Here is a 27000-nt window from a genome sequence, read left to right on the forward strand (position 1 = left end):
ATAGATATTTTGAATGTATTATTTAAGCTCTGAAGAAGCCAACAGGATGATTGGCGAAACGTTAGCTAGTTCGACTCAGTAAAACCGACGCAGGAGGAATCCAGAAGTTTTATAGAAAGTAACATTTTAATTGGCTGTAACTTTTTTGTTTTTAGAGATATCAAGGTAAACAAAAAAACAAAATGTTGTGTTAGTAGCCAAGTTTTTTTCCAAGTGACGTATAAAACAACACACTATCAATTTTCTGACATATAAGCCTACATCGTATTTTTTAAATGGGATATTATACATGTGTTTAATAGAATATCTTATTCCGATTACAATGATGTAACATATTTTTGCTTTTAGTCCACTCGTTTTTGACAAATCCGCAAAAATAGTAACTTTCCATATGACATATTAGTAAATAACGTTGATGGTTAAATTATCGTCCCAGTCATTATTGTTAAAATGGTTTTTCGCGAAAGCGCCGAACTCCTTCAAAACATATATTTCCAAGGCTGGCATAGAAATTTGCAGAAGAAGAACTTGAAAAACGTATGCCGGAATCATAATGTGTTAAATGAAGAATGAATGAATTAAGGCAAACATATTAGGATTCTATGAAGCACACTCAGTTTCCTCTATTGCTAGAAAATATGAAGAGGCAGGAGATTAATCCACTCAGTTTTAAAACAATATAAATATGATGCATTTAAATTTCGTAAAACTCAAAAAGGTGCAGAACAATGTCAGAGGAGGATGCAGTATTTTTGTTTTTTTTTTAAATTGAAATAATGAGAATATTAATTTTTTGAAAAACATTTTATGGACTGATGAAAGTTCGTTCACTTCAAGAGAGGGTCGTAAGAGACAAAATACGAGATATTGGTCTTTAAATAATCCTAGACAAATGCGCGAAATAAAAATTTAGTGGTACCAAGCAATGAATGTATGGTGCGGTGTCATAGATGGGCATATTTTGGGTCCGATATATATATATATATATATATATATATATATATATATATATATATATATATATATATATATATATATATATATATATATATATATATATATATATATATATATATATATATATATATATATATATATATATATATATATATATATATATATATATATATATATATATATATATATATATATATATATATATATATATAGATCAAAAGTTAACTGGAGATCATTATTTGCAACTCTTAGAGCACGAAATATATAGAAGATTTACACGTAAATATATCAGCGCTGATTATATGGCAGCAAGACGGTGCCCCTCCTCACAATGTTGCCCATGTTAAAAATTTTCTTATCATCCCAGGGGTTGGATAGGAAGTATGAATTGGCCAGCCCAGCCCCAACGTAACTTTAATGGATTTTTTCTTTTGGGGAACTCCTTGTAATAATGTCGTGGAACTTTGGCAACAAAGCCGGAAACGTTACCAAATGCAGAACATCATACAATTAGAGTGTATGAGAAATGTGTTCACTGTAGTGTGTCTTGCCATTTTTGGTGTTGCAGTCACTCACGGCGCCCTTTGAAATTATATAAAAATTTCCTGTTTGTGCCGATTTGTCAAAAACGATTGGAATTAAATATAAAGTGAGTTACATCTTTGTAATCGGAATAAGATACTCTACTAAATTATATATATCTACTAAATTATATATAATTTGTTTTATACGTCACTTGGAAAAAACTTGGCGACTAACCCTCCATTTTGTTTTTTTGTTTACCTTGACATCTCTAAAAACAAAAAAGTTACTGGAAATTAAAATGTTAAATTGAATGATCATTTGTGTAAGATACTAAATAGTGCTGTTTTTGCTATGAGAAATTTAAGAGTTTCGTTGAATATCTTAAGGTTTGTGTTATGCGGTATTTCATTCTGTCATATCATATGGAGTTTTGGTATTGGGTCTTTCTACTCAATATATTTTGTAAAATTCATGTATATAAAGCTTCATAGTCATCTAAAAAGATGTTAAAATGGCTCAGAGCATTGATCATTGATTTATATGTTTTTCCAGAAACTATTAAAACCATAGAATTTATTTATTTACTTCGGAATAAAACGGCATTATTTTACACATATATTTTTCGTATGAAGCTCCTGAATTAATAAACAAATTACCGGAATTATTAATTACAAAAAAAATGTGTATTAGGGATAGGGAGTGCGAATTTTTCTTTATTGCTCGGATAAGTATCCATAGCTATTTGGTTTCTTTGGATGTATTTCTTCGGTCAAATTATAGATATGTTCAATTTATTGTTTTCGTGTTAGTTATTTGAAATATCCATTATTATATTTAAAAAGATACATTTAAAGGCGCCATATTTTTAAATTTGTTATGATTAGATTGTAATGTTTGTTTTTTATAATGAAGACCCAATAATAATAATTAGTACAGATCAACAAGGATGGGTGGGATATGCGATCACAGAAACTGAGATTATTCATTTGTGTTACGACGATGACTGGGGGAAAGAACGGTCTATATGAATGCGAGTATGCAAGTCAACATGAATTTCGAAGCTTGAGGAGAAAATAAAATCTAACCGACACTGGAGAACATGTATGTTCGTTTCTATCCTTTCATTATTTAAAACAAAACTTGTGTTTGATGTTTCTAGTGGCACTGTTTTGTTATCCGTCGATGCGAACAAACAATGCCAGCGATCGCTCGTAGGCGCGTCAGTCAATTCGGAACCAAATCAATTATTCAGTAGATTTTTATTTCGGAACAACATAAACGAACACCAAATTGATGTTTTATTTGATTAAATGACGTGCGTGGGGTGCGTATCTATCGTTGACATTATATCCAAAGGAGAACAGACTGGTTGATTAAAGGTCTAAAAATATAAACAATCCGCTTTGATCTATATTTCAATGTGAAGCGGAAAAAAATGGGATTAGTCATTTGCTTATTTTTCATTACACTCGTCAATGTGAAAACTGCAGGGTTGAAATGTTAAACATCAGTGGCATGTAACCTTTGATCGTATATATAACCTGTTATAGAGTGAATACTCTCACGATCTAGATCATTTTAAAAAGGGAATCTTTGGAGTATAACGCTATCACGGTTTCTTTTTTCTTTTAATTCGAACCTTTTTTCAGTGGACCACACTGGCCTTTTAGTTTTTGGGGAATATAAAATAAAAAATAAATGTAGATTACAGTTACAAAAAGTAACCAGCGTAAACTATATCGGGTCTTCTTAAATTGCGTTTTGCTTTCGAAAGTCTATTTCAAAAAGTAAGTAAGTAAAAGTAAGGGTGGTGGTGTCATAATATATTAAAAATTAAATATTTTTGACGATCTGTGCGAAAAACAAATATTTCAATGCGCTGCAGTCAAACTGATCGAAGTAGATACTATTATGATTACCATAATTCAAAATGTTAATTTATTTTAGAAAAAATTTCTATTTCATTTCAAATCCAAATATGTCATAAATGGTGACTTTAATACAGATATGCTTGATGGTCTTAATGTTTATACTCGTGAATTCAAAGATATAGAGTCCTTTAATTTTTGTATTACTATATCTGCGCCCACTCTCATTTCCAAAACATCATTCACTTGCATTGACAATGTTTTAACAAATCTAGACTACAGTGAAGTTAAAGTAAAAATTGTCGATTGCCACTATTATTGTCTGAGATAAAAAAAGACAATGTAGTGAGGAAAATGCGAATTATCACGGAAAAAGCGTTATCGTCTCCCAAACAAGATTTACAGCTTTGTGATTGGTCATTTGTTATGTCATTGTAGGGTGCTGAGCAATTGTTTCACAAATTTTTTGAATTGTTTCTGGACAGATTTTTACCCTCATTTCCAGGAGAAAAAACTTAAACAAAAAAAGTCAACGAAATAAAATGGGTTAACTACGAGTTGCTGAAACAGGATTATCGACAATCTATTAAGTTGACCAAAAGTGCAAACAAGGCAACGTGGCAACAAAAAAGGAAACAAATAAGAAAAGAACGAAAGCTGACGACAAAAAAAGACGGCAAAAAAAAACGGAGTCTCTTTTAGAGTCGGTTTTATGTACCCCACAAATGAGACTGTGTTGGACAGGGCCATCAGAAACTTGAAAACCTCAAGTAGCAGGGATGTATATAGATTAGGGTGCTTCATTTTTAGGCGATATTTTTTTTTTCTCTGTGCTACCTGAAAATCTGATACTTTATAGAAAATAAAAAATTATGCCGCCGGGTAAAAGGCTTTAAGTGTAATAGCGGCTTAGCTTATTTAAAAATTCATTTTCCTATTTAAATAACACAGAATTTTTTTTTTTTCGGTTTTCACTTTATTTTTCGACGTGAAGAATTTTTTTTTTGGAAAAACGCGTGTATAGCTTTTGTAGAGCATAAAGTTTGCTACAAAAAGTTCCTATGCGTACGTTCTCCCCGACCAACAGCTTTTAAGTTATAGAGCTGTGAAAATAAATGTTCATAATAATTGATATCAAATCACTTCTAAATTCGGATTTATTATTTTTACATTAAATAGCAATTAATTATAAACAAAAGTACGCTTTATTTAAGTTATTATATGATTCAAGTTTCTAATTTCCAAAATTATTTTGCAATCAAATAGAGAAAATTAAAAGCCAATTATGAAAAAAATATTAATTATGATGAAATAATAATTAATTATAAACATTTAGAAACTATTCATGTTTGTAATCCAGTGACCGCTCTAAAATTTAGTGAACGAATATAAATTTTAATTGGTAAATAATGATATGTAGAAGTGTAATTTGTTATGTTATTTTGGAGTTTCTGTTGTGTCAATAAAAATAAATATTCGTTCACTAAATTTTAGAGTGGTCACTGGATTGCAAACATGAATAGTTTCTAAATGTCTATAAGTAATTTTTATTTAATTATAATTAATATTTTTATAATAATTGAATTCTAATTTTCTCTATTTCATTACAAAATAATTTTGGAAATTAGAAACTTGAATCATGTAATAACTCAAATAAAGCGTTCTTTTGTTTAGAAATGATTTGATGTCAACTATAATGAACATTTATTTTCTTAAAACCTGTTGGTCGGGGAGAATGTACGCATAGAAACTTTTTGTAGCAAATTTTTTGCTCTACAAAAGCTATACACGCGTTTTTCCCAAAAAAAATTTCTTCACGTCGAAAAATTAAGTGAAAACCGAAAAAAACAATTTTTTCGGTGTTATTTAAATAGGAAAATGAATTTTTAAATGAGCTGTTGCACTTAAAGCCCTTTACCCGGCGGCATAATTTTTTATTGTCTATAAAGTATCAGATTTTAAGGTAGCACAGATAAAAAAAATATCGCCTAAAAATGAAGCACCCTAATAAAGATGCATTACATGTGTTGACTTTCATTCGTAACAGGTGTTTTGAACATAATGTATTTCCTGACGCGCTAAAGTGTGCAAGGATAGTTCCCATACTGAAAAAATAACATAAAAATAATCTGTGTGTTCTCTATCATCGTGTAAACAAAACTCAATCGTCCATTAAATTCATCGGTATTAAATTGTATAACAACTGCAACTCTCAAAAACAACATACATTGTATGTTTACTTCAACAACTCATAGTGACAACTTTAAATGTATTGTTTATACATGTTTGGGCAATATATTATTATTATTATTATTATCATAATTTTACAGTTTTCATGGCACTCCAAGCTGTCACATCTTTCTATTGACAAGATGGTGACCTTTCCTGGTAGCATTGAAAGTGCCTTTAGTTCTGCATTCTAAGGATTCTCCTCACAATACTCTAATATTAGGTTCTAGATTTAACTTCTTCAAGCTTTCATGCAGAGTTTTTGGGACTACGCCTGTCGCTCCTATTAATATTGAAACTACCACTACTTTCTCCATCTTCCACATCTTCTTAATTTCATCGTCTAACGGCAAGTATTTATTTATTTTTCCTATGTATTTTGCTCTTATGTTGCCGAGGAGGGGTTCAGCGACGTCCAAAATGTAGATTATTTTCTCCTGCTTTAAGGTAAGTACAATATCTGGTATATATATTGTTTTGGGATTGGACGGTCGGTAAGAATTGTCCTTCCCCAATCCAGGCGTACCCTTTTATCTTCCCAGATTAGCGTTGGTACATAAATTTGAACCTTAGCGCCTGATGTATTATACCAGCAACCCTGTTGTCTCTCGAGGTAGGGTTTATTATTCATGTTTATTAATATTATTATTATTATTGTCATAGTCAAGATTCCACATTTTCCTCTCTTCTTTAATGCTTACTGTTTAAAAAGCAGTATGTACATAGTACATAGAGGTTAGCGGGAAACGAAGTTTTAATTAGAAAATTAGAAAATGGCCGGATACAGACGAGGAATAACTTCAAAATTTGCGGAATTGTAAACTGTATGTAAAATTGAAATGCAAATTTATACTGGGTGAGAGGGCTTCGGCTGACGCAGCGGCTTTTCTCGGCCGAATTCATCCGATAAGTTGCAGAGGCAGAAAACAAATCCGCTTGCTTCGTTTTCATTTACTCGGACGTTAAAAGGGAGTTGCAAAAAAAGCAAAACGTCGAGTACTTTTCGAATACGCTTCGTTAAACCCGCAACGCCACCTGCATCAACATAAAATATATATTTATGCTTATTTTTACATAAATATTTAAGGCAGGTGGACAGCGGGTTAAACACTTACCAAAAAGTTACCGAAAGATCTCTTGTAATACGCTGGGTGTCGAAGATAATGAATTTTAATTTTTGATTAAAATTTGAGCCTATTGTGTGTTTCTCTTGTTTACAGTGAAATCGTTTCGATATTAATTTGTTTAATTATCCACATTTCAATTGCCTCTCGCGGGTTCAGTTCAAGAAGCAAACCAATAAAAAATCAGAAAATTAGTCGACTAATTACGCGGTTACGCGAAAAATGAGATTCGAAAAACTCATAAGTCGAATTAATTATGCATATGTAATTATCTCGGGGAAAGTATACAGGCTGTTTCACAGGAAAAAAAGAGATAAGAATTTTTTGGGCGATTTGTTGAGTTAGTGCATTTCCGAAAGGAATGATTATTATTGTTAAAGAAATGTACGCCACTGAATTTTTCGAAATTTTTGTTATTTACTTTGAATAAGCTCGTGAAAGTACGAAAGTAAAAGTACTTTTTTTAAACTTTTTTACGTTAACGTTTATAAAGGGTGTTTTCTAATTGAATGTCAATAATAGTGGGCGATTTTTGAGTCCATTTTAAAAAGAAAACTTCATATAAACATACGTAATAAATGTCTTAACTTTCAGATAGAGGGTAGTAAAAATGAAATATACATTTCTTAATATCTATAATGAAATTTGGCACACATGTCCATGTATCAAGCGGCATTATTTAGTGTATGGTCTGTTCATAGATATAAGAAAGTGACTAATTGCTTTTAAAATGGGATTATCCAAGGGTGGTCATTAACATGCAATGCAACAAGATTATTACCTAAAGTTTCGGAATTTAAATTCAGATAAAATTGTGGTCCGTAATAGCAAATAATTTTATACCTATCTGTGTTTAATATTCTTTGGTTTGGTATACTACTTAGTTTAAGTTTATTAGTAATCATTCTTATTTCGTGTGTAATAGAGCGTATGTTGAATCGTGTGCGAATTATGCAAAATATATGCGAGTCAAGTGTATCTCAGGAGATGCTCCCGCCCAAATGTAGAAAACACCATTCTACTGAGACTAAGGAAGTTATAAAAAATGTTTATTTGACTCTCATTGAACGTGGCGCCAGTAAGCAAGCATCTTTAGAAGAAACGGCCACATTGACGAAAATTCCAACATCAACTGTATGGAAAATTCTGAATAATCCCATTTCAGCGATTAAAAAAAGAAGCGATGCTAATATTTTCTCGAGTGTAGATGAAAGTGATCAAGATATAATACTAATAATATAATAATAAGGCTTGAAAAAGATAAAACCAGTGTTAAATGTGGCAGATCTAGGTAATAAAAATAATTTGTAATTTTATTTTAGATTTAGACATAAATAAATAAATATTGTTTAGTATCTTTCCTAACAAAACCCCAAATAATTCAATTCTAAACAAAGTACGGACCTGTTCGGCCATATGTCATTCTAACAGCTTGCCCGGGTTTTTCCTTAATTCGTATCAGTTAGTCACTTTCTTATATCTATGAACAGACTTTACCACAATTTTTTTAAAATACACTAGTACGCCACTGAAATTTATTTTCTTGATAAAAACCTCTTCTCTGCATGGTCATAACAATATTGTTAAGATGATACCATGCAGTAATCGGTAATAGGTAATTGTCTATCTGTTTTATTAAAATATTTCAAAAAATCGAATCACGAATATGAAATAGGTAAACTCTGAGGTGTATTTTTCAAATCGGCGGAGTCCAAATAAGGCAGCCTAAAGTATATTTTGATTATAATCCTGTAATCTACCAATGGATTAAAAACAGATATTCTGTAGAAGCACTTAAAGCAAAGAAAAATACAATACTTACTTAGTACTTAGAGAACTCGGCAACGCTGAAAGAAACTCTACGCTTAAACCGAGTTGTATAAGATCTCATTGAAACGTTTGCAAAACTTTTTAATATAGTTAAAACCAAAACCTTTCAGCATTACAACCTCACCTTCAACTTCAACACAACACAAAAGTCTTGTTTTTTATTTTTGACGCAATTTATCTTGAAATAAACTCTTTCCTATCTTACGTTGCCTTAAAAAAAGTTTGGCAACGTACTTAATAAATAAAAGTTCCCTTTAAAATGACGATACTTAGAATTTAACTTTTTTTCCGGCAACTGAATCTTGTAGAAAGCTTATGGATTTGTGATATTACATGCGACACCTTGTATACGTTTGATTTCCCTATCTAGCCGCGACATTGAACCATTAAGCATAAAAAAAATTCTCGTCGCTACATAAACTTTTTTTTGAATAATTATTTGATTAATCGACCTTAACGATAGCATTTACGAATTACGGAAAAATTGCTCAGAATTTAATCTAAACCATTTCGCGTGATGGACGAGCTGGTATTGCGCCGACGTCTCGAACAGTATCAGCCAGAACCGCTGGTAAAATTGAAATCCGCACGGAGCAAAAGCGAAATCGAGAAGAGACGCATTGACGAAGACGACGCCGTTGACTTGGCCAGAACCGATTTTTTCAACGTCTTAAATGACGGGAACATTAAAAAAGCAGCGGAAAACGCTATCAGGCGGTACGGCGTTGGTACCTGCGGACCGAGAGTGTTCTTCGGTAGGTAAAGTCCATTTAAGAAGTATTCGTTCATCAGATATCCACCCTTTTAGAGGACGTATAGGAATTTAGAATTACCCCCTGCAAGTTTTAAATGGTTTATATATGTATTAAATGGGTCTTTTTTTGGGACAAGATTTCAAAAATAATCCCTGGTAACTCTAACTTCATGCGGAAGTGAGCATTAACACTTTACACACTTATGTCTTTGTTATCGTAAATTTGTGGAGAAAAAAATCTCTAGCAGCGATTTTGAAAACAGTCCCTGTTAATTCATTCTATCCTCATTAGGTATCACTTTTTTATCGTCGTCGTTTTTAGCGTCCAGCTTTCCATCCCATAGAGCAAAGTCGAGAATATGTAACATCTTTTAAGCCTCAACCTAAGTTCGATGTTGAGGTTTTTGCTGCATGCTTCATCCGAAAAAAAGCAGCTCTAGCATTTTCTATACGAATTTTGATTTCTTGACTCATATCCCAGTTGTTGTTTATGTTAGATCCCAGGTAAGTAATATTGTCTACCTGCTCAAGCGGGACTCCATACGCAATCACATACGCGTCTACTGGTTGTTTACTTACAATCATACATTTCGTCTTTGAGGTGTTCAGTTTTAGTCCATATTCGTTACATACATTGGTGAGTCTGTCGCAAAGCATGTGTAGTTCTTCCGAAGTATTGCTAGTAGAATAGCTGCTAGAGCTTTATTTCCGCTATGTTCCCGGTACGGTATGGCTAAGTTTTTGCCCTCTCTTTTATTGGCTTATACAGTCTTTTCAGACCTTCTTTTGTACTTCTCGAGACGCCTTCACGGACCTAGTCAAACCCTCTAATTACCCACTTTGTGTAGCAAAAGGATCTGACATTGTTCTTCCTACTTGCATTCGCGTTTTGGGTTCTAGAATGCACATAAATAATTCTAAAATCAGTTTCGAAGACCATGGCGAAACCCTTTCAGGTACCACCGAATTGCACCTGGATTTGGAAGCTTCCATAGCCAAGTGGCTTGGCACAGAAGAATGCGTCGTTTACTCTGACGGTTACGTCGCCATATCCAGCGTGGTAGCGGCCTTCTGCAAACGCGACGACGTTGTATTCGTCGACGAATCGACTCACGTCGCCATCCTGCAGAGCCTGATGAAACTACGCTCGACTATAGTATACTACAAGCACAATAACCCCGAGAGTTTCGACGCGCAGGCGCAGACCGCCTCCAGTAAAGCGAGAAAGTTCCTCATAGCTGAGGGAGTGTCTTGGTCTACCGGCAAGATACTCCCGTTACCTCAATTCCTCGAGGTCGCCGAGCGACACAAGATAAGAGTCTTCTTGGACGAGTCGTACTCAGTCGGCGTCCTCGGCGATGGGGGCAGAGGCGTCCGCGAGCATTTCGAGGTCGAACCGTGGAGGATCGATTTGATTTTCGGGCGTTTGGAGACGACGCTGAGCGGCGTGGGTGGATTTTGCGCAGGCTCGCTCCTAAATTGCGAATGTCAGTTTCTTTGCAGTCCCGGGCTTTTGTTTTCCGCTTCGTTGCCCGCATATTTGGCCCGCGCGTGCGCGGAAACCATAGAGACGCTCGGTGATAAACCGAAGAAGCTGCGGATGTTGTCGCGCAAGTTCCACGACTTCCTGGTGGCGAGCGGCTACGCAGTGCGGAGCGACCCGCTCAGTGCGTTTAAAGTGTTCGCTGTGGGAGACGGTAAGGAAGATGAAAACCGTTACGTGCACGAGTACTGTCAGAGGAAGGGGGTGTATTTCATCATGCGCCCGGAATCGATGATTATCAATTTGAACGTTGGCCTGTTGGATGATGAGGGGAGGTTCGAGAGGGTCAAGGACGTTTTGGGAAAGGCCTTGACTCGGGCTTTGCGGATGAAGGAGACTTTTGCCGTTTAAGGAAAGAGAAAGAGAAAAAATCGAAAAAAAAAGCAGAACAAGAGAAAAACATTTCGAAAAAAGGAAAATCAAAATAACAAAAATAATAATTTGGTCAAAATGTTTGGTTATTTTAATGGAATATTTTTATAAAATTATAGTGCCATGAAAATTGCACCCACACGCGTCTTACGGTTTAGATGTAAGCGAGAAAGTTTTAGAATTGTCGCTGAAGAAATACGGAAAACGTAAAGTATAAAAAATAGCTTTTGCGATCGAATTAAAGCCAATTGTGGGAAATTTCGAAATATTGCGAAGTGTACGAGGGAAACGGGGACTTATTAATCAGTAAAATTGCTCTATTTTATATTGTATACTTGGGAAAAGTATAATAAAAAATCGAGAGAGCAAAATCAGGTTTGATAGAAATAAAAATAAGAATTTCAGATAACAGTCAAGAGCATGCCGCCATGTCCATTAATCAGCAAGCGAGGAAAAAGTGTTTATCTTTATATTTATCTATTATTTTTATTGATACTGTTTAAATACGCCGAACAATGAGATTTTCCAAGTTTCTTGATTTTTCATAAAATAAACAATAAATTAATTAAAGAAATTAAAAAAATCCGAGTTATCAAAATTAATCTACCACTTATTAAGGTACGTAGTTTATATATCAGTCAATAAAAGGTCGGGTGTTTTTCCAAGTGTTCTTAAAATTCCAAGGTATAAATCCCATACATTTTAAACTTAAATAATTTAAGGGTGTGGGGACTTTAACAGTTTAGTGGGAGTACGCGCTTTTGGTTTACAAAGTCGCAAAAATAATAAAACACTACGTTCCTTGGCGCATTTAAGGATTTTGTTTTAAAATAATAATCAAGTACCTTTATTATAAATCGAACTTTATATTGATAAATGCACAGCAGCCGAATGACTATTTTTGAGATATAATTTGTTATATTGACTTTCGAATATTTTGTTACACTTCATATTCAAATCCTCTTTTGTTTGTATCCCATGTCTTACCTCTTCTCATTCTTCTTATGCTTATTATAAATTGCATATACTTATTTATAAATTGCATTTCTTATTATAAATTATCCTCATTTTAAATAAGGATTTAATCAATATAAATAAATATTGCTTAATTAATGTTCTTTCGTTTATTATTATTATTGTTATTGTATTTATGTATTAAAAACAAAAAAATAGATACATTGATTATTATTAAAATATATGCCTTTTTTGGGAATACTTAGTATTACAAAATTATATGATTAGAATCTAATTTGTTAGGGGTGAGTGAAATTAGGAGAAAAAGGTCTCTCTAAAGCCTATATCGGGTGGCACAAGAAAGTGAGAACACTCTATAACTTTTAAACGGCTTGTGATAGCGATTTGAAATTTGGAAGGGTTAATATTGGCTGAAAGTCCAATTTTTTGACAATATGTAGTCAATGGTTGCACTTCCGGTTTGAGCGGAAGCGACAGTAACTTTCGAATTTTAAATGACACCACAACCTATATTTTTTTGCACTTTTGAATTCAGATCATTCTACATAGGATAAGTTGGTTTTTCGCTTTTTTTTGTTTTTTAAAATTTTTATTTTTGAAAATTGTGTTTAGGACGCATTATAAATACTATATACCTGTATATGGGAAAAATTGTAAATGAAACTTGTCTTCACTTGTCTAATGGCAAATTTAATTTAATGTAATGAACTATTAATTTTTTAGAATAACCAAGTTGTTTCCAAGAGCATCCTAGTGGGAATAAATTTTTTTTTGTAGCCGGTACTTTTTTTGCAATATTGTGCAAAATCCGTTAAAAAATAAGCTCACAGCAAAAATGCATAAGAATATCTTGACAAGCTCATGCAGTGGAAAGAAAAAAAACAAATTTAAAAAAATTAAATTCAAAGGAGAGTTTCTTCTGAGATTCAACGATTAGAATTTTTTTTGAAAGTGTTTTATTATGGTAAAAAGTTGATATACTTTTGGAATACGGGGATACAGTAAAAACGAACGTAAGGATTGTATGTATACGTACCTCATAAGCTACAAACACCGGAAACTCAGAAGAAGAAGAGAATAGTTTTTTTTCTTTTCAAATCTGTCACTTTTCTTGATAATTTAACAAAATATTTTGAAAATCTGAAAATAAAACATCAACAATGTCGGTAGAATCGATTTGAAAGTGGTATATCAACTTGTTTTACTTGTAAGACAAGTTTTACATTGCTACAAAACATCAGATCATGTCAATTATTTTGTGGATATCTCCCTTTCAATTCCAGCTTTCTATAGAAAGAATGTGCAGGAAGGCGACGTCCCGGATTGCGGGCTGCATACAATCCCCTGTCGAGAGTTTTTTCTGCATTCCCCGTATATCAGAAACATATCAACTTTTTCTCCATTTGTAAATTGATTATTGTTTTCCATGAAAATCCAAATTGATAATACGACAAAATCGATAATCAGATAAAAATGTACAAACTGTCAGAATTTTCAATCATGCCGACTTGATGAATAGAAGCAAAGCCACGTAAGTAATATTTTGTTTTTATAAAAATGTATTTTTCTACTCCCGCCTGTAAAATACCTAATTACACATTGATCTAGAGTGTGGGAAGCGTCACTTCATCACGTTAGTTTCGTTTCCCACGAATCCGAGCCACTTCGGATATTTCCGCGATTTTACCGCTCGGATTTGGGAGCAATCGGATGTTTTCGGAGATATTTTCTACGCTTTGAATTTTGACGTTTGTCAATTCTGACGGTCATGTCAGCGAATGTATTCGTGTTGTTTTGCTAAAATATACCAAAAACTAACGGTAGTAGAAAAAGTATAGTATGCAACACGTTCGGTAAACTTTTGAAGTCACTCGTTTATTAAAAGCTCGCTCCGCTCGTGTCAAATAAACTCGTGAGTCAAATACCGTTTACCGCACCTTCCTGTGAGCTTATTTTTTAACGGATTTTGAAAATTTTGGTGTCAAAACGTTGTAGAAAAATTAGCGGTGCTACTTGAAAAGACTAGGTTATTATTAAACAAATAATTGTTCATTACATTAAATATTATTTGCCATTAGACAAGTAAAGAACATTTTTTCCCATGATCAGGTGACATAGTAAATAGTATTTACGATGTTCACAGCCTGCTTCCTTTATTCTCCTTCCTTTATCCAAAAATTAAAAAAAAAATATTGCGCCATTTAAAATTCGAAAGTTACTGTCGTTTCCTCTCAAACCGGAAGTGCAACCATTGACTACATATTGTCAAAAAATTGGACATTCAGCCTATATTAACCCTTCCATATTTCAAATTGCTATCTCAAGCCGTTTAAAAGTTATAGAGTGCTTCCCCACTATCTTGTGTCACCCGGTGTTTGAATATTTCTTCATGCGCCATACTTGCAAGCGTTGCTGCTCGGAAACCCGAAAAGTATTTTCGATGTTGGAATTATTTTCGTTAATTGGTCAAATTTCGAATCCCCGTTGTTTACCTTAACGACCAACGAATCGGTTGGGCAAAAATGCCGACGTTAATTATAATTAAAAAGAAGTATCCGAAAACAACGAGTCCATTACGTACCGAGCGTTTAATTCGCGAACTTTTCCCGTTGAAAAAAACTTTTAATTAAACCCCACGCGCGCTTCGGTGGGGGCTAAACTCTGACCGTAGCGTACCAAAGTAGAGTCGATATTTTTGCGAAACTCTCGCGCTGCCCTCGCTTTGTTCATTTTCGATTGTTTTATTTTTGGCACGTGCGATACCATCACGACTCTGTTTTTAAGGATGTGACTGGTGCTGCTACAAGGTGGACCAGGTATAAACTACCTTCTACAAATTGTGACATTTCTCTGACATTTGAAAACCTGTTCTTGAGTAATTTTTTTACAACATTTGTCCAAAGCCACAAAGCCTTGATAAATCATTTAGGAATACATTTTTATGATAAAGTAATTCATAATTAACTAGTTTTAAACTTGGAAACCTCTAAACCAACATTAAACTAAAATGTATCTGCAAGAAACAAGGCTTGTTCTAGTCTATCGTTATTGATATGTTGTTCGAACGTAACATTTTACAGGGTTTTCTTCGTTTTATAAAATATATGAAAAAGTCCCAATATGTTATAAGCAAAATGTATTTAAATAATTTTGTTCAACATCGATATTTTTGAAAAAATAAGTCACTTGTAAACTTTTTTAATTTGAATTTTATCGAGACAAATAATCGAAATGTTTGATTGCAAACCACTTAACGTCAGAATGTAAAACTAGTAGCATTAACTCGCTTTCGGACAAAGAGGGTATATTTTACGCAGCAAATTGGTCTCATTATTTTTGGAAATGTTTATCTTTAGGACGAACTTGTAAATTAACGGTGATATTTAGGAACATGCAGATAATACAGGAAGTTATGAAGCAGCTATGAAATTTTTTTTGAGAACGTTTAAAAAACAATATAAATAAATTTTCTGTCTAGCGAAGATGGAGTTAATTTAATTATTCTCGCTTTAGCGATCTGATAATCGTAGTCTTTAGGTTTTAAAACATATTGTTCAACTCGAATTTGATTTCCTGTATACTTTTATTTAAAATTGAGATTTTTCTGACAATTTTTGACTTTGCATTGGTGGCTTAGTGTTTCTCAATAAGATTTTTTTTGAATGTCTTTAAAGTTTTGTCAATCATTTCGTCCGTTTCTGTAAATCCTAGTTTAACATAAAGTTTTGAATCTTTTTTGGTTCTCGAAACGTTATGAAACGAATGAACGAATAAATAAACTACCTTAAGAAGCCGAAAACATATCTTAGTCTGGAAGATATTATACTGAAAAAGTGAATTTCATAACCAATAACGTAATTCTTTGGACGGCTTACTTTATTACTTTGACAGCGTTATCTTTTTTAATGCCAATGTTCTCAGTTTTACTATGTATGGAATACAAAATGTTATTTTTTTTTTTGTTCCGTGAATATGAACTTGGCGATCGTATATCGTTCAATCGTAAAAGTAAAAGATACGTGTGTTACTTCAAGCTTCCATATATGAACGGCGCAGGTGGAAGATTGCCTTCTCAATTTCGTCGCTGCGCTAGGCGACTGCTCCGCGCTACGTGCTACGCAGCTTCTTGTCCTATGCAGGCACATTGTTTTTCTATCGTGCTTCTACGGATGTATGTTATTTTCTTATGCGCACACTTTGTATGAAGTGCCTTTTATGGCCGAAATTCAACATCATGGCGAAGTTTGGTAAATATGTAAATTTGTACCAGTAATAGTGACTTTCAATAATATTTTTATTCAAATATCTCGCGCACCCTGCATAATACACATGAACTGTAAATAAAAAAATTGCTGCCCTCGATACAGTTTATGATACTGTCTAAACCAAATTATGCCAAATTTTACAGTTTTTTATTTACCCGCAAAAAAGAAAATTTTCAGGTCTTTTTGAATTTTTGCCCAAAAAACAAAAAACCCTGTATATAATTAACAAAATGTTCGAAGCAGAATTTATAGCCCTGGATCTTCCACGTTTCCTGGTCCACGAATTTTTCCCATAGAGAGAAAATAGTTCTTTTCTAAAACCATGCAACAATGGGAACGACGTCATCCCGTCTACATTGAGTTTGAGAAATAGTGATTTTTAAATGGATTTCTTTAAATACCTTGAGCAGCGTACGTGATAGACGAAAACCGTAAATACAAAAAATGTAGCTGTTGATGCAGCCTATAATACGAATTAGCCATAATTTCTACAAATTTTGACTTACGGCAATTAATTTACTCTTTAACCAGGTACATAATAAAAAAAACGCTTGAAATAAAAGTTATAGCACCGAATCTTCCGCGTCTCCTGGTTAAAGAATTTTGCCAATCGGATTCATATTTTTGGAGAAAATATTTTTATTCTGGGAGACGAAATAACATTAAAAAAAATCATTTTTTTAAAATACTTCCCGACATTCGATGGCGCCGAGTTTCAACAGTTTAAATGTGGGTGTGGACTTCTACTTGTCTGCAAAATTTGAAGTCGATAGCACAAAATAAATCGAGTACGCTGTACAATAAGTATACAAAAATATAAATAAATACAAAAGTTTTAACTGTGCATACCGGCTAAATGACCGTGTAAAAGAAACTGACTGTTGAAGCCCAGCCTTCTAGTTATAATCAATTACCATTATATTTTGCGAATACCGGCCAAACTCTGTATATTTTTACAAATTATGAAGAATAAGGGTTTGTAGAAAATTAATCTCGTGGACCACTATTTGATTGTCAAATTTGAAGTCGATAGCTTCAAATTTCGGACGCAGACAACAGACAAAAAAGTCAAAAAAAGTTTGGCAGTCCGTAGGACCAACCGTTACCGAGATCTTGTGCGGACCACTATGGAACTTTCGCAAAATCGATGTAATTTAATTATGCATGTACCCGTATAAAGTGTCTTTCAAGTCTCGCCTAACTTCAAAGTTACGACAAACATTGTTAAATATGAAAAATTTGTATGGATAATGTGGTCGAATGATATTTTTTCAAATATCTCGATCGCCCTGTATAATTGATGTAACCTGAAATTCCCTCTCGACATAGTATACGATACTGTTCAAATAAAATTATCCCCTCTTCAACGGTTTTTCATTTACCAAAAACGGAAATACACATCCTTTATATAATTCAAACTATGTTCTCACACACAATGGATCTCCCACGTTTCCAATTGTTTACCAATAGAATAAGCGGTTTTCAAGAAAATACTTGTTTTTTGAAACCATAGTAATAGTAAATGACGTCATCGCGTCTAGATTGAGGGCGAGAAATGGTGATTTTCTTTTTGATTTTTTCAAATATCTCGAACAGCGTATGTGATACAAAAATTGTTGCTCTTGATCCGCCCTATAACAGTGTTTGGACCGATTAGTAATATTTTTTACGAATTTTGATTTACAGTTAATAATTCATCCCCGAAAAACATAATTTTCACGGTATTTTAGATTTTTGCCTATAATTACCCTGTATATACTCGAAAAAATGCCTAAAATAGAAGTCATAGCCAAGGATATCTCGCGTTTTCTGGGTCTAAAATCTTGTCGATCGGTTTAATAGTTTTTGAGAAAATCATGTTTTTCTGTAAACCAAAATAATGAAAGAAAAAAAATTTTTTTTTAGATTTGATGATATTTGATTGTGCTCAATTTCTACTTTTTAGATGTGACTACGTGCTTTTTCTTCATTGCCATATTTTAAAAAAATAGCTACATATTTGAGTCACTTATGACGTTTTTGAATATAGCGCAGAATATCCCGAACCACTTGTACAACATGTGAAAACTTTAAATACAAAAGTTTTAGCCTTCCATACGGGCTATGGGCTACATAGTCATGTGAAAGAAACTGCCGACAGAATCAAAGCTCAAACTTTTAGTGAATAATGATATATAGGAAGTTCGATTTTCAGTTTTTTTTTTCGAATTACCGACGCACCCTGTACATTTTCAAAAAATCATCAAGAATAAAGGTTTTTGGTCCGGACGTTGCGCCTTCGTTTGGTTCAAGAATTTTTTCGATCGTATTTACCGTTTTGGAGAAAGGATTTTTTCTCGCTACCATGCAAATGCGGCTTTTAAATTTTTAAAAATATTTTCCGACCCCCCAGCCCCCCCAATTGCAATAGGTTCCGGGACTAAACTCTGTATTTGTGCCAATTTTGAAATCGATAAATGCAAATCTCGGACACTTATCGTGTTTCATAGCGATGTACGAAAAACGTACGAAAATCGCAAAAAAAACACAGATGCCAATTTCCAATGGCAGCCATTGCCTATGGGCTTATGTGGCTCGTGGCCAGTTTAAAAGGAGCAAAACTTCAGCTCCCTCACTCAAACCGTTCGGAAGTTATTCGCATTTTTATGGAGCGTCGACAGAGAACAGAGAACGGAGAACAGACAAAATTAATTTTTTTTTCGACGCTGATTATTTCTGTACCAAAGGGCGTATATCTTCGTGATTATTCGACGCTTTCACAGTTAAAATTTTTAAAATTTTCAATTGCCCAACGAATACATTTTCTTACACTTTGTGAGATTTCTGCGGCAATTTCGATTGAAATTTCAATACTCGTTCGACATATCCGGTCCGTGCAGACGAAACTTCAACGCAACAACCTTTCAGCAGGCGACCTCGAAGCCCCAAAATGCGACCCCGGCTTCTCATCTGCATTCCTCTTGTCCCCCGAAAGGGATACGGGATTATTAGCAAAAACACGCCGCCGGGTTAACAAATCCCTTTCGGAGGACGCTCCGGAATATATTCCGGACCTTTTCCCACAAAAACTCCTCCGGCAACCTAATTTGCGGTTTTCGGTGAATTTTTATCGTCTCCAAATAAAATTGGCGATATTACTTCTTAACGTCTACCCTGATACTCATATTAAAATGATAATAACTGTATGAATCATTATTTTTTCCACTAGTCAAATATAAAGCTATCTTTCTTTCGTTCTTCCTTTCAAAAGTTGTATGATTTGTCCGACAAATAAAAAGAAAGCAAGAAAGACACAAATGAAAGGAAGAAGAAAAGCATAAGGAGCACGAGTAATCGTCAACCATTAGAAAGCGTTGCTAAAAAAAATGTAGTGTCAGAATCTAGTGCAGATGGGATGAAAAGCTTTTGGCAAAACAGGAGAAAATTTCTTTCTCAGAGCAATTTTTTTAAACATGGTTATAGTTTAAATAAACTTGCGTGCCACTGTAAACTTTTCTTTTTTTTTTCCAGAAACTTTAATCTGACCCAAAAAACAAACATGCTATTTGGAAGATAATTTAGTATGATTTGGTATGAGTTTAAATTTGTCAATAGTGATGATCTTTTGTATGCGTAGCTATAGTTAAAGAAATGAAACGTGTTCATGCAGTAGTTATTTGATACATACTACATCGTAAAGAGCCGCTCAAGTTATCGCCTTAATCGAAAGTGGACTTCTCCAACGAGCTGTTGCTTGACGACTGGATATAACACGCGCAGCAGTTCGAAGATTATCCAATGGTATCAGGAGACTGGATCCTTTGTTAGGCGCCTTGGAACAGGCGGTTCAAGTGCAACAATTAACAGCTCCATTAAGTTCGAAGAATGGCTATTAGTCAGTGGGCAGTGAGAAGAAGACTGACTGAAAAGAACCTGACCCCAAAAACAACTGCAATTGGTCCAAAACTTACTCCAGCTCATCGACAAGCACGCCTACGCTTTGCACGGGATCATCTGAATTGGACATTATACCAATGGGGGTCTCTTCTGTTTTCTGGTTTCTGCAGGATATGGGGTGCAATTTCAATGGACGCACGCACCTTGGTCAAGGAGCAGGAGGTTTAATCGGTGCTAGGAACATCGAGGATATTTTATCAGATCACGTGGCACCATATGTCGACTACATTGGAGAAGAATTCATCCAGAAATCGGGTTTCCAGTTATGGAGTGGCCAGCAGGCAGTCCCGACCTCTATCCGATGGAACATTTATGAGCTGAAATCGAGAATTCGAACTAGACATCGTACCCCAAGCTCGATCCCAGAGCTTATTGTTGCAGTAGAGGAAGAGTTTCTTAATATTCCACAAGAAACAATAGCGAACTTGATTAGATCTAGGCCTAATCGAGTAAGAGATGTTATTAGGGCAAGAGGGGGTCACACCCATTGTTAAAAAATAAGTGTTGAGTTGCTAGTTGTCAACAACCCTATTTGTTTTTAGCAATAAAAAAAAATTAATTTCACTCGTGCAGTTATTTTACTATGCTGAACCTAAAAAGCATATTAAATTGTCTCTCAAACAGCATTTTTTTATCTGATCACTAGTTTCTAAAAAAAATGAAATTGAAGTCCAAAGTTTACAATGGGCCGAGTTCTATTTCCAGATTATAAATAATTTTCTCTAGTAAATACATTGAACAGGTATTCATAGTGGTTCCTTAAGTAGTACATTTTGCATTTCAGAGTGAAAGGACACCTTGAGCACCCACTAGTCGACCTTTAAGTTTAGGAAACGAAGCACCTTCTTTTTCTGTTATCATTTTATTGAGAAAAAAAGAAAATAATTTGTATAGAGATATAATTTAATTTATTTTCTTTATGGTAAGATATTTTTTTTGCAGTAAGTAAGCAAATTTAGCATTATAAGTTTATATATGTTGGAAAAGGCGTCATAATAAGTTTTAGTGACCAATTATTTCCCTTTATGAGAGTGCTGGACTGTTTTTATAATCGAAAATTCACAGAATCTTTGAACCGGTAATTAATTTCCTATTTTTTTATTATATTTTTATAATATTTTTGGTAACTAATATTTCCATTACAAAAAAGCAGTAGCGTAATGACAAATAAAAGGTTTTATTTTTAATGTTCAAAAGTACATTTTTTATCTTCCATATCATATTGTAATTTATGATTACGGCATCTAAATTAAATAAAAACGAGTTTCTTTCCGTATATAAGAATATGCTTTTGTGGCACATGTTTTTGCTGCAAAATTTACAAACACTAAAGTTAAAGTCATTACCATTAACTGTGCGCGACCAGCGGCTTCTGAAAACTGTTTTTTTTTTACCTCGGCGAGTTGAAAAGCTCAAACGCGAACGGCAAAGCTTTTAACAAAAATTGGATAAGTTCGAAACGAAATTTACGACGATACCGCCGCGCCTCAGATAAAAAGCGCGTTTGTTTGAGAGCGTGAAAAATGCGAAAACCGAAACCAGAGCTTTTATATTAGAGCCGAAGCGTCAAGATCCGTGGTGCGGCAACCAATAAAAAATTCTAAATTTCGCCGATGTATATATGTATATATATAATTATAAATTCCGGGGGGGGGGGGGGGGCATTTTGCATCCTGTACACTAACCAAACAATTAAACGTTCGCAACCGCACCGCACAATATGTAGCGTCATTTTACATGCCAAAAATTTGAAACGCAAAACAGCCAATCTACATACGCAAGTCGGATAGGTATTTGCGAAGCCCTCTACTGAATTGGAAATTGAGTCGCTCTCAAGTTGCTGTTGTTCAGCAAATATGCCGATTCCGAGAAAGACTTCTGGGTACATTATATTCTTTTATTATATACACTTATATACAGAAAATACCAAGAAAAGTTACGTAGTAAATAGAAAGTTCGTGTCAAAACGATATACCGAAAACATTGAATTTTCTAGAACTAAATACAGTCGAAACTCTATATAGCGAAATTGAAGGGACTGCTTTTTTTTCGTAATAAAGAGTTTTCCTTATAAAGAATTATCTACTTAGGAACATTTTATATAAATATTTAAGAACTACATTTAATGTTTCAAATAATCGGTGATTTTCTTTTGAATTTTTTTAGTATGTCAATAGGCATCTCGTTCTTTGGCTTGTATTTTCACCATTTCTTCAAGAGGGGCATCTTCCCCATGATACATAAAAAAGTTCTCTAGCAGCTTAATAAAATATAGGGCTTGTTGAATGGGTGGTGGTTGTCCCAGATCAACTTCTTCATCTTCTTCATCCTCTTGGTGCTCTTCCTCACCCTTTCTTGCTTGTTGTAATATGGCTTCCTCTGTCAAGTCTGCTGTTGCAGGTAAATCCTGATCTATCACCATAAAATATCCTGCAACTCCTCACTTGTAAACGTAATTGTTGTTTGAAATTGCTTTATCCACTGGCTTAGTGATTATCTTCCAAGTCCTGTTGGCATTCTGTCTCGGTAATAAGTCCTGCATGACGATAGGAGTATTGAATTGTTTCTGCTGTCATCTGTTTCCGAGCTTTACTAATAAAGTTGACTGCATATAGCATATTAATGAAAAATTTGTTTTCGGACTCGATCATTTCCATTAAAATGTTTTTCTTGTATCGACTCTTAAGACTTTTTATTACGTCGGGCAGTTATCTAAGAGAAGTAATATTTTCCTCCCCATTAATTTTGCATCCCATTTCCATATCTCCTCTTCAAAAATTTGCGATGTCATCCATGCAGACTTGTTTGCCTTGTAAGTGACCGGCAAATGCTTAATGTTTTTAAAACCTCTTGGGTTAGTTGATTTTCCAATTACGACTAACTTTCTTTTCTCTCTACGACTCATATTGGCAACTACTAACACTGTTATACTGTTATATGAGTTTTATCTGGCGTCATTTTGTAAAAAATATCAGTTTCGTCAGCATTAAAAATATCGTCAGCAGGGTACTTTCCTGCTAGTTTCGGCCACGTCTTCTCCGCTCAATCTTTAGTGACGTTTCTGTCGACATTATGGGCTTCGGCACTTATCTGTCCATAATTTATACCATGTGTCTATTTGAACTTCCCCAACCGTCCTTCCGGAGCATTGAAATCGATAATGCCAAGCTGTTCAGCAAACTTTTGTCTTTTTAGTTTTACGATAGGTTCAGAGAGTGGTACATTTCTAAGACATTGCTGTTGGAAATCTTCATTTTTTGGTTTTCTTAGTTATTTACTAGAACTGCCTGCCGCTTCCGTCTGAATGATTTTTTCTTTGCACCTCCAAATCGTGGATACGTATCGACTTCCCACATCACTTTTCTTTTCTCCCCGTTCTATCTCCCGAATTACAATTTTATCATCTAGAGATCAAAATTTTCGCTTACTCGCCATGCTCACTCGCCGTATTCACTCAAATTAGAACTGATTGAAACAATGGTGGGCTTTTACATTTACCGATAAATGATGTTGACGCATTTATAAGGCCTTGCATATGCAAAATATCTCATTTTATCAATATTTGTCATATATAATATATTAATAATATAATTAATTATTATGTAATTTTTTTAACAAACCTCAAATTGATAGATCTAGAAATTCAAAATAAAGTGAAAAAAATATATCAGGAAATAAATGTTCATTATAAGTCTGTGAGTTGACTCAACAGAAACTCCAAAACAACATAAAAAATTACACTTCTACATATCATTATTTATTAATTAAAATTTATATTCGTTCACTAAATTTTAGAGTGGACTTTTAATTTTCTCTATTTGATTCCAAAATAATTTGGGAAATTAGAAACTTGAATCATATAATAACTCACATAAAGCGTTCTTTTGTTTATAATTAATTGCTATTTAATGTAAAAATAATAAATCCGAAGTTAGAAATGATTTGATATCAATTATAATGAACATCTATTTTCACAACTCTATAACATAGAAGCTGTTGGTCGTTAGAATGTACGCATAGGAACTTTTTACAAAAGCTGTATACGCGTTCTTCCCAAAAACAATTTCTTCGCGTCGAAAAGTCAAGTAAAAACCGAAAAAAAAAATGTTCCTGTGTTATTTAAATAGGAAAATGAATTTTTAAATGAGCTAAGCCGCTATTGCACTTAAAGCCTTTTACCCAGCGGCATAATTTTTTATTTTCTATAAAGTATCAGATTTTCAGATAGCACAGAGAAAAAAAAATATCGCCTAAAAATGAAGCACTCTAAAATATATTTTATTCTATGCAGTTTAATAAAGTAGTTGAAAATTTATTTATATATATTTAATTATTATTATTAGTTTTATCATCTATACAGAGTCCAGAGAGAGTCGCGAATTTGATACACAAAAATGAGAAAACCGAAAGTGTCCCTTTTTCTCTTTGTTAATGTTCGGTGCATTGTATATTTTTAGATCTCGGAGAAATTATGTGTCTAGGAGTCTATGTCGAAGTTTCGTCTGTTTAAAGAACAAGAAAACGTATCTAGCAGCCATCCCTCTTCTTCCTATAACAATCTGTAGATTACGTGTCCATCGATACAAAAAGTTCGTGGCGTCGTCACCAGTAATTCAAGCATAACAGCCCGAATTTATAATGTAGGCGAAATAGGTTCGTGCGATGCTTTATTACGAAATAATGGCGATAGATAGAGCCGCGGTCCTCCATGAATATGCATACCGCGTGATTGTAGCCGAGAAACAATTTGCTTTGGTGTCGGAGGGTAGGCAATACACTTTTCAATGATACGAACCTAATTAATTCAATTGGTAAATGATTTCCATCCCGCTGGTGTTCGCATTGATCGGTTTTCCTCATTTCGTTTCAATTCGTGACGTATTGCCGCGTCCCTCAGATGGAGTCTCGATAACCTAACCGAATTCTAATATTCTCGCAGCTACGAGGCAATAACGCTGCAGAATTTTGATTTTTATATTCTGAGGTTCGGTAGACACGATGCAATTTTTTTAAATTTTTTGGTGGGTGTTTTTTTAATTGTTGTTTTTAACTTTCAGTAATTAATAAACGTAACTAAAACAAATTTTCATGGGCATTTTTTATAATAACAATAACAATATTTGGGAGACAACCATTTCATCGCCTAATTAGTTTTTCTTGAAATTTTTCTTTCTTCAACGGAGTTGAAGTTAATTTCCTTATCGCAAGTTTGTTTTTTAATAGTATATTGTGCAACAAGTGCGGTAAACGCTATTTGACTCACGAGTTTATTTGACACGAGCGGAGCGAGTGTTTAATAAACGAGTGAGTTAAAAAGTTTACCGAACGTGTTGCATACTATACTTTTTCTACGACCGTTAGTTTTCGGGTACATTTTCGCAAAATACGAATACATTCACTGACATGACTGTCAGAATTGACAAACTTCAAAATTCAAAGCGTGGGAAATATTTCCCAAAACATCCGATTGCTCCCAAACCCGTGCGGTAAAATGCCGGAAATGTCCGAAGTGGCTCGGATTCGTGGAAAACGAAACTGACGTAGTAAACCCACGCTTCCCGCACGCTAGATCGGTGTGTAATTATTATTTTACAGATGGGAGTAGAAAAACATTTTTTTCTACTCCCGTCTGTAAAATCCCTAATTACCCATCTAGCGTGCAGGAAGCGTCACTTTGCCACGTCAGTTTCGTTTTCCATGAATACAAGGCACTTCGGACATTTCCGGGATTTTACCGCACCGATTTGGGAGCAATCGGATGTTTTCGGAGATATTTCCCACGCTTTGAGTTTTGACGTTTGTCAATTCTGACAGTCATGTCAGTGAATGTATTCGTCTTGTTTTGCGAAAATGTACCCAAAAACTAACGGTGGAAGAAAAAGCATAGTATGCAAAACGTTCGGTAAACTTTTTAACTCACTCGTTTATTAAAAACTCGCTCCACTGCGCTCCGCTCGGGTCAAATAAACCCGTGAGTCAAATGCCGTTTAGCGCACTTGTTGCATAATATACTATTTTCACTTTTTTTCTTTCATAGTTTTGAGAAAAGCAACTAAATGGTATATTATGCAATAAGAGTGGTAAACGATATTTGAGTGACGAGTTTATTTGGCACGAGCAGAGCGCCAAAAACCACCAGGATTTCACTTGTCAGGTAAAACCTGATCAATAGTGACTAGAATACGAACCCAACATGAAAGATGCGCCTACTATCTGCATAGATAGAGACACCCTTTTTCGAATTTAGTGAGACCCAAAACTGCAGAACATATTATGAAAATGCTTATTGTGGAAAACCCGATAAATAAATCGATGTTAAACCTACGAGGTATGTGAAAATATAATTCTAGATTATTAAATTTAATTATTTTTTAGTAAAAATAGCTTTTTTTTCAACTTGCTAGTAAACACTATGGCAATATTTTCGTTAAAAAACTGCGTCAATTTTGCCAAGAATATTTTTTTCAAATTTAGTATTTTCCAGCTTTTTCTCTCTTTACCCATTTTCGTTCTTTAATCTATATGGAAAAGCAAAAATCCTCTGGCCATTGTCGTGTCACACTGTTGGTCCTAGTCAAATCTAGAGGTAAACAAACAGGATATCCATCTATGTTTTCGGTCT

The 27000-nt window shown here is 34.1% G+C and overlaps 2 protein-coding genes across 4 annotated transcripts in view; both read left to right on the plus strand.

The window, feature by feature from the left end:
* Positions 1 to 27000, plus strand: part of LOC132698043 (hemicentin-2) — a 456593-nt gene that overhangs the window by 72704 nt on the left and 356889 nt on the right. The gene's annotated exons all lie outside the window — the stretch shown is intronic.
* Positions 9022 to 12316, plus strand: LOC132698582 (serine palmitoyltransferase 1-like). Its single transcript, XM_060664761.1, has 2 exons — positions 9022 to 9288; positions 10244 to 12316. Exons 1-2 carry the CDS (start codon positions 9051 to 9053, stop codon positions 11179 to 11181), a joined length of 1176 nt encoding a protein of 391 aa, XP_060520744.1. The 5' UTR covers positions 9022 to 9050; the 3' UTR covers positions 11182 to 12316.

Source organism: Cylas formicarius, unplaced genomic scaffold, assembly GCF_029955315.1.
Source record: "Cylas formicarius isolate icCylForm1 unplaced genomic scaffold, icCylForm1.1 PGA_scaffold_2__14_contigs__length_35257938, whole genome shotgun sequence".
Taxonomy (NCBI): domain Eukaryota; kingdom Metazoa; phylum Arthropoda; class Insecta; order Coleoptera; family Brentidae; genus Cylas; species Cylas formicarius.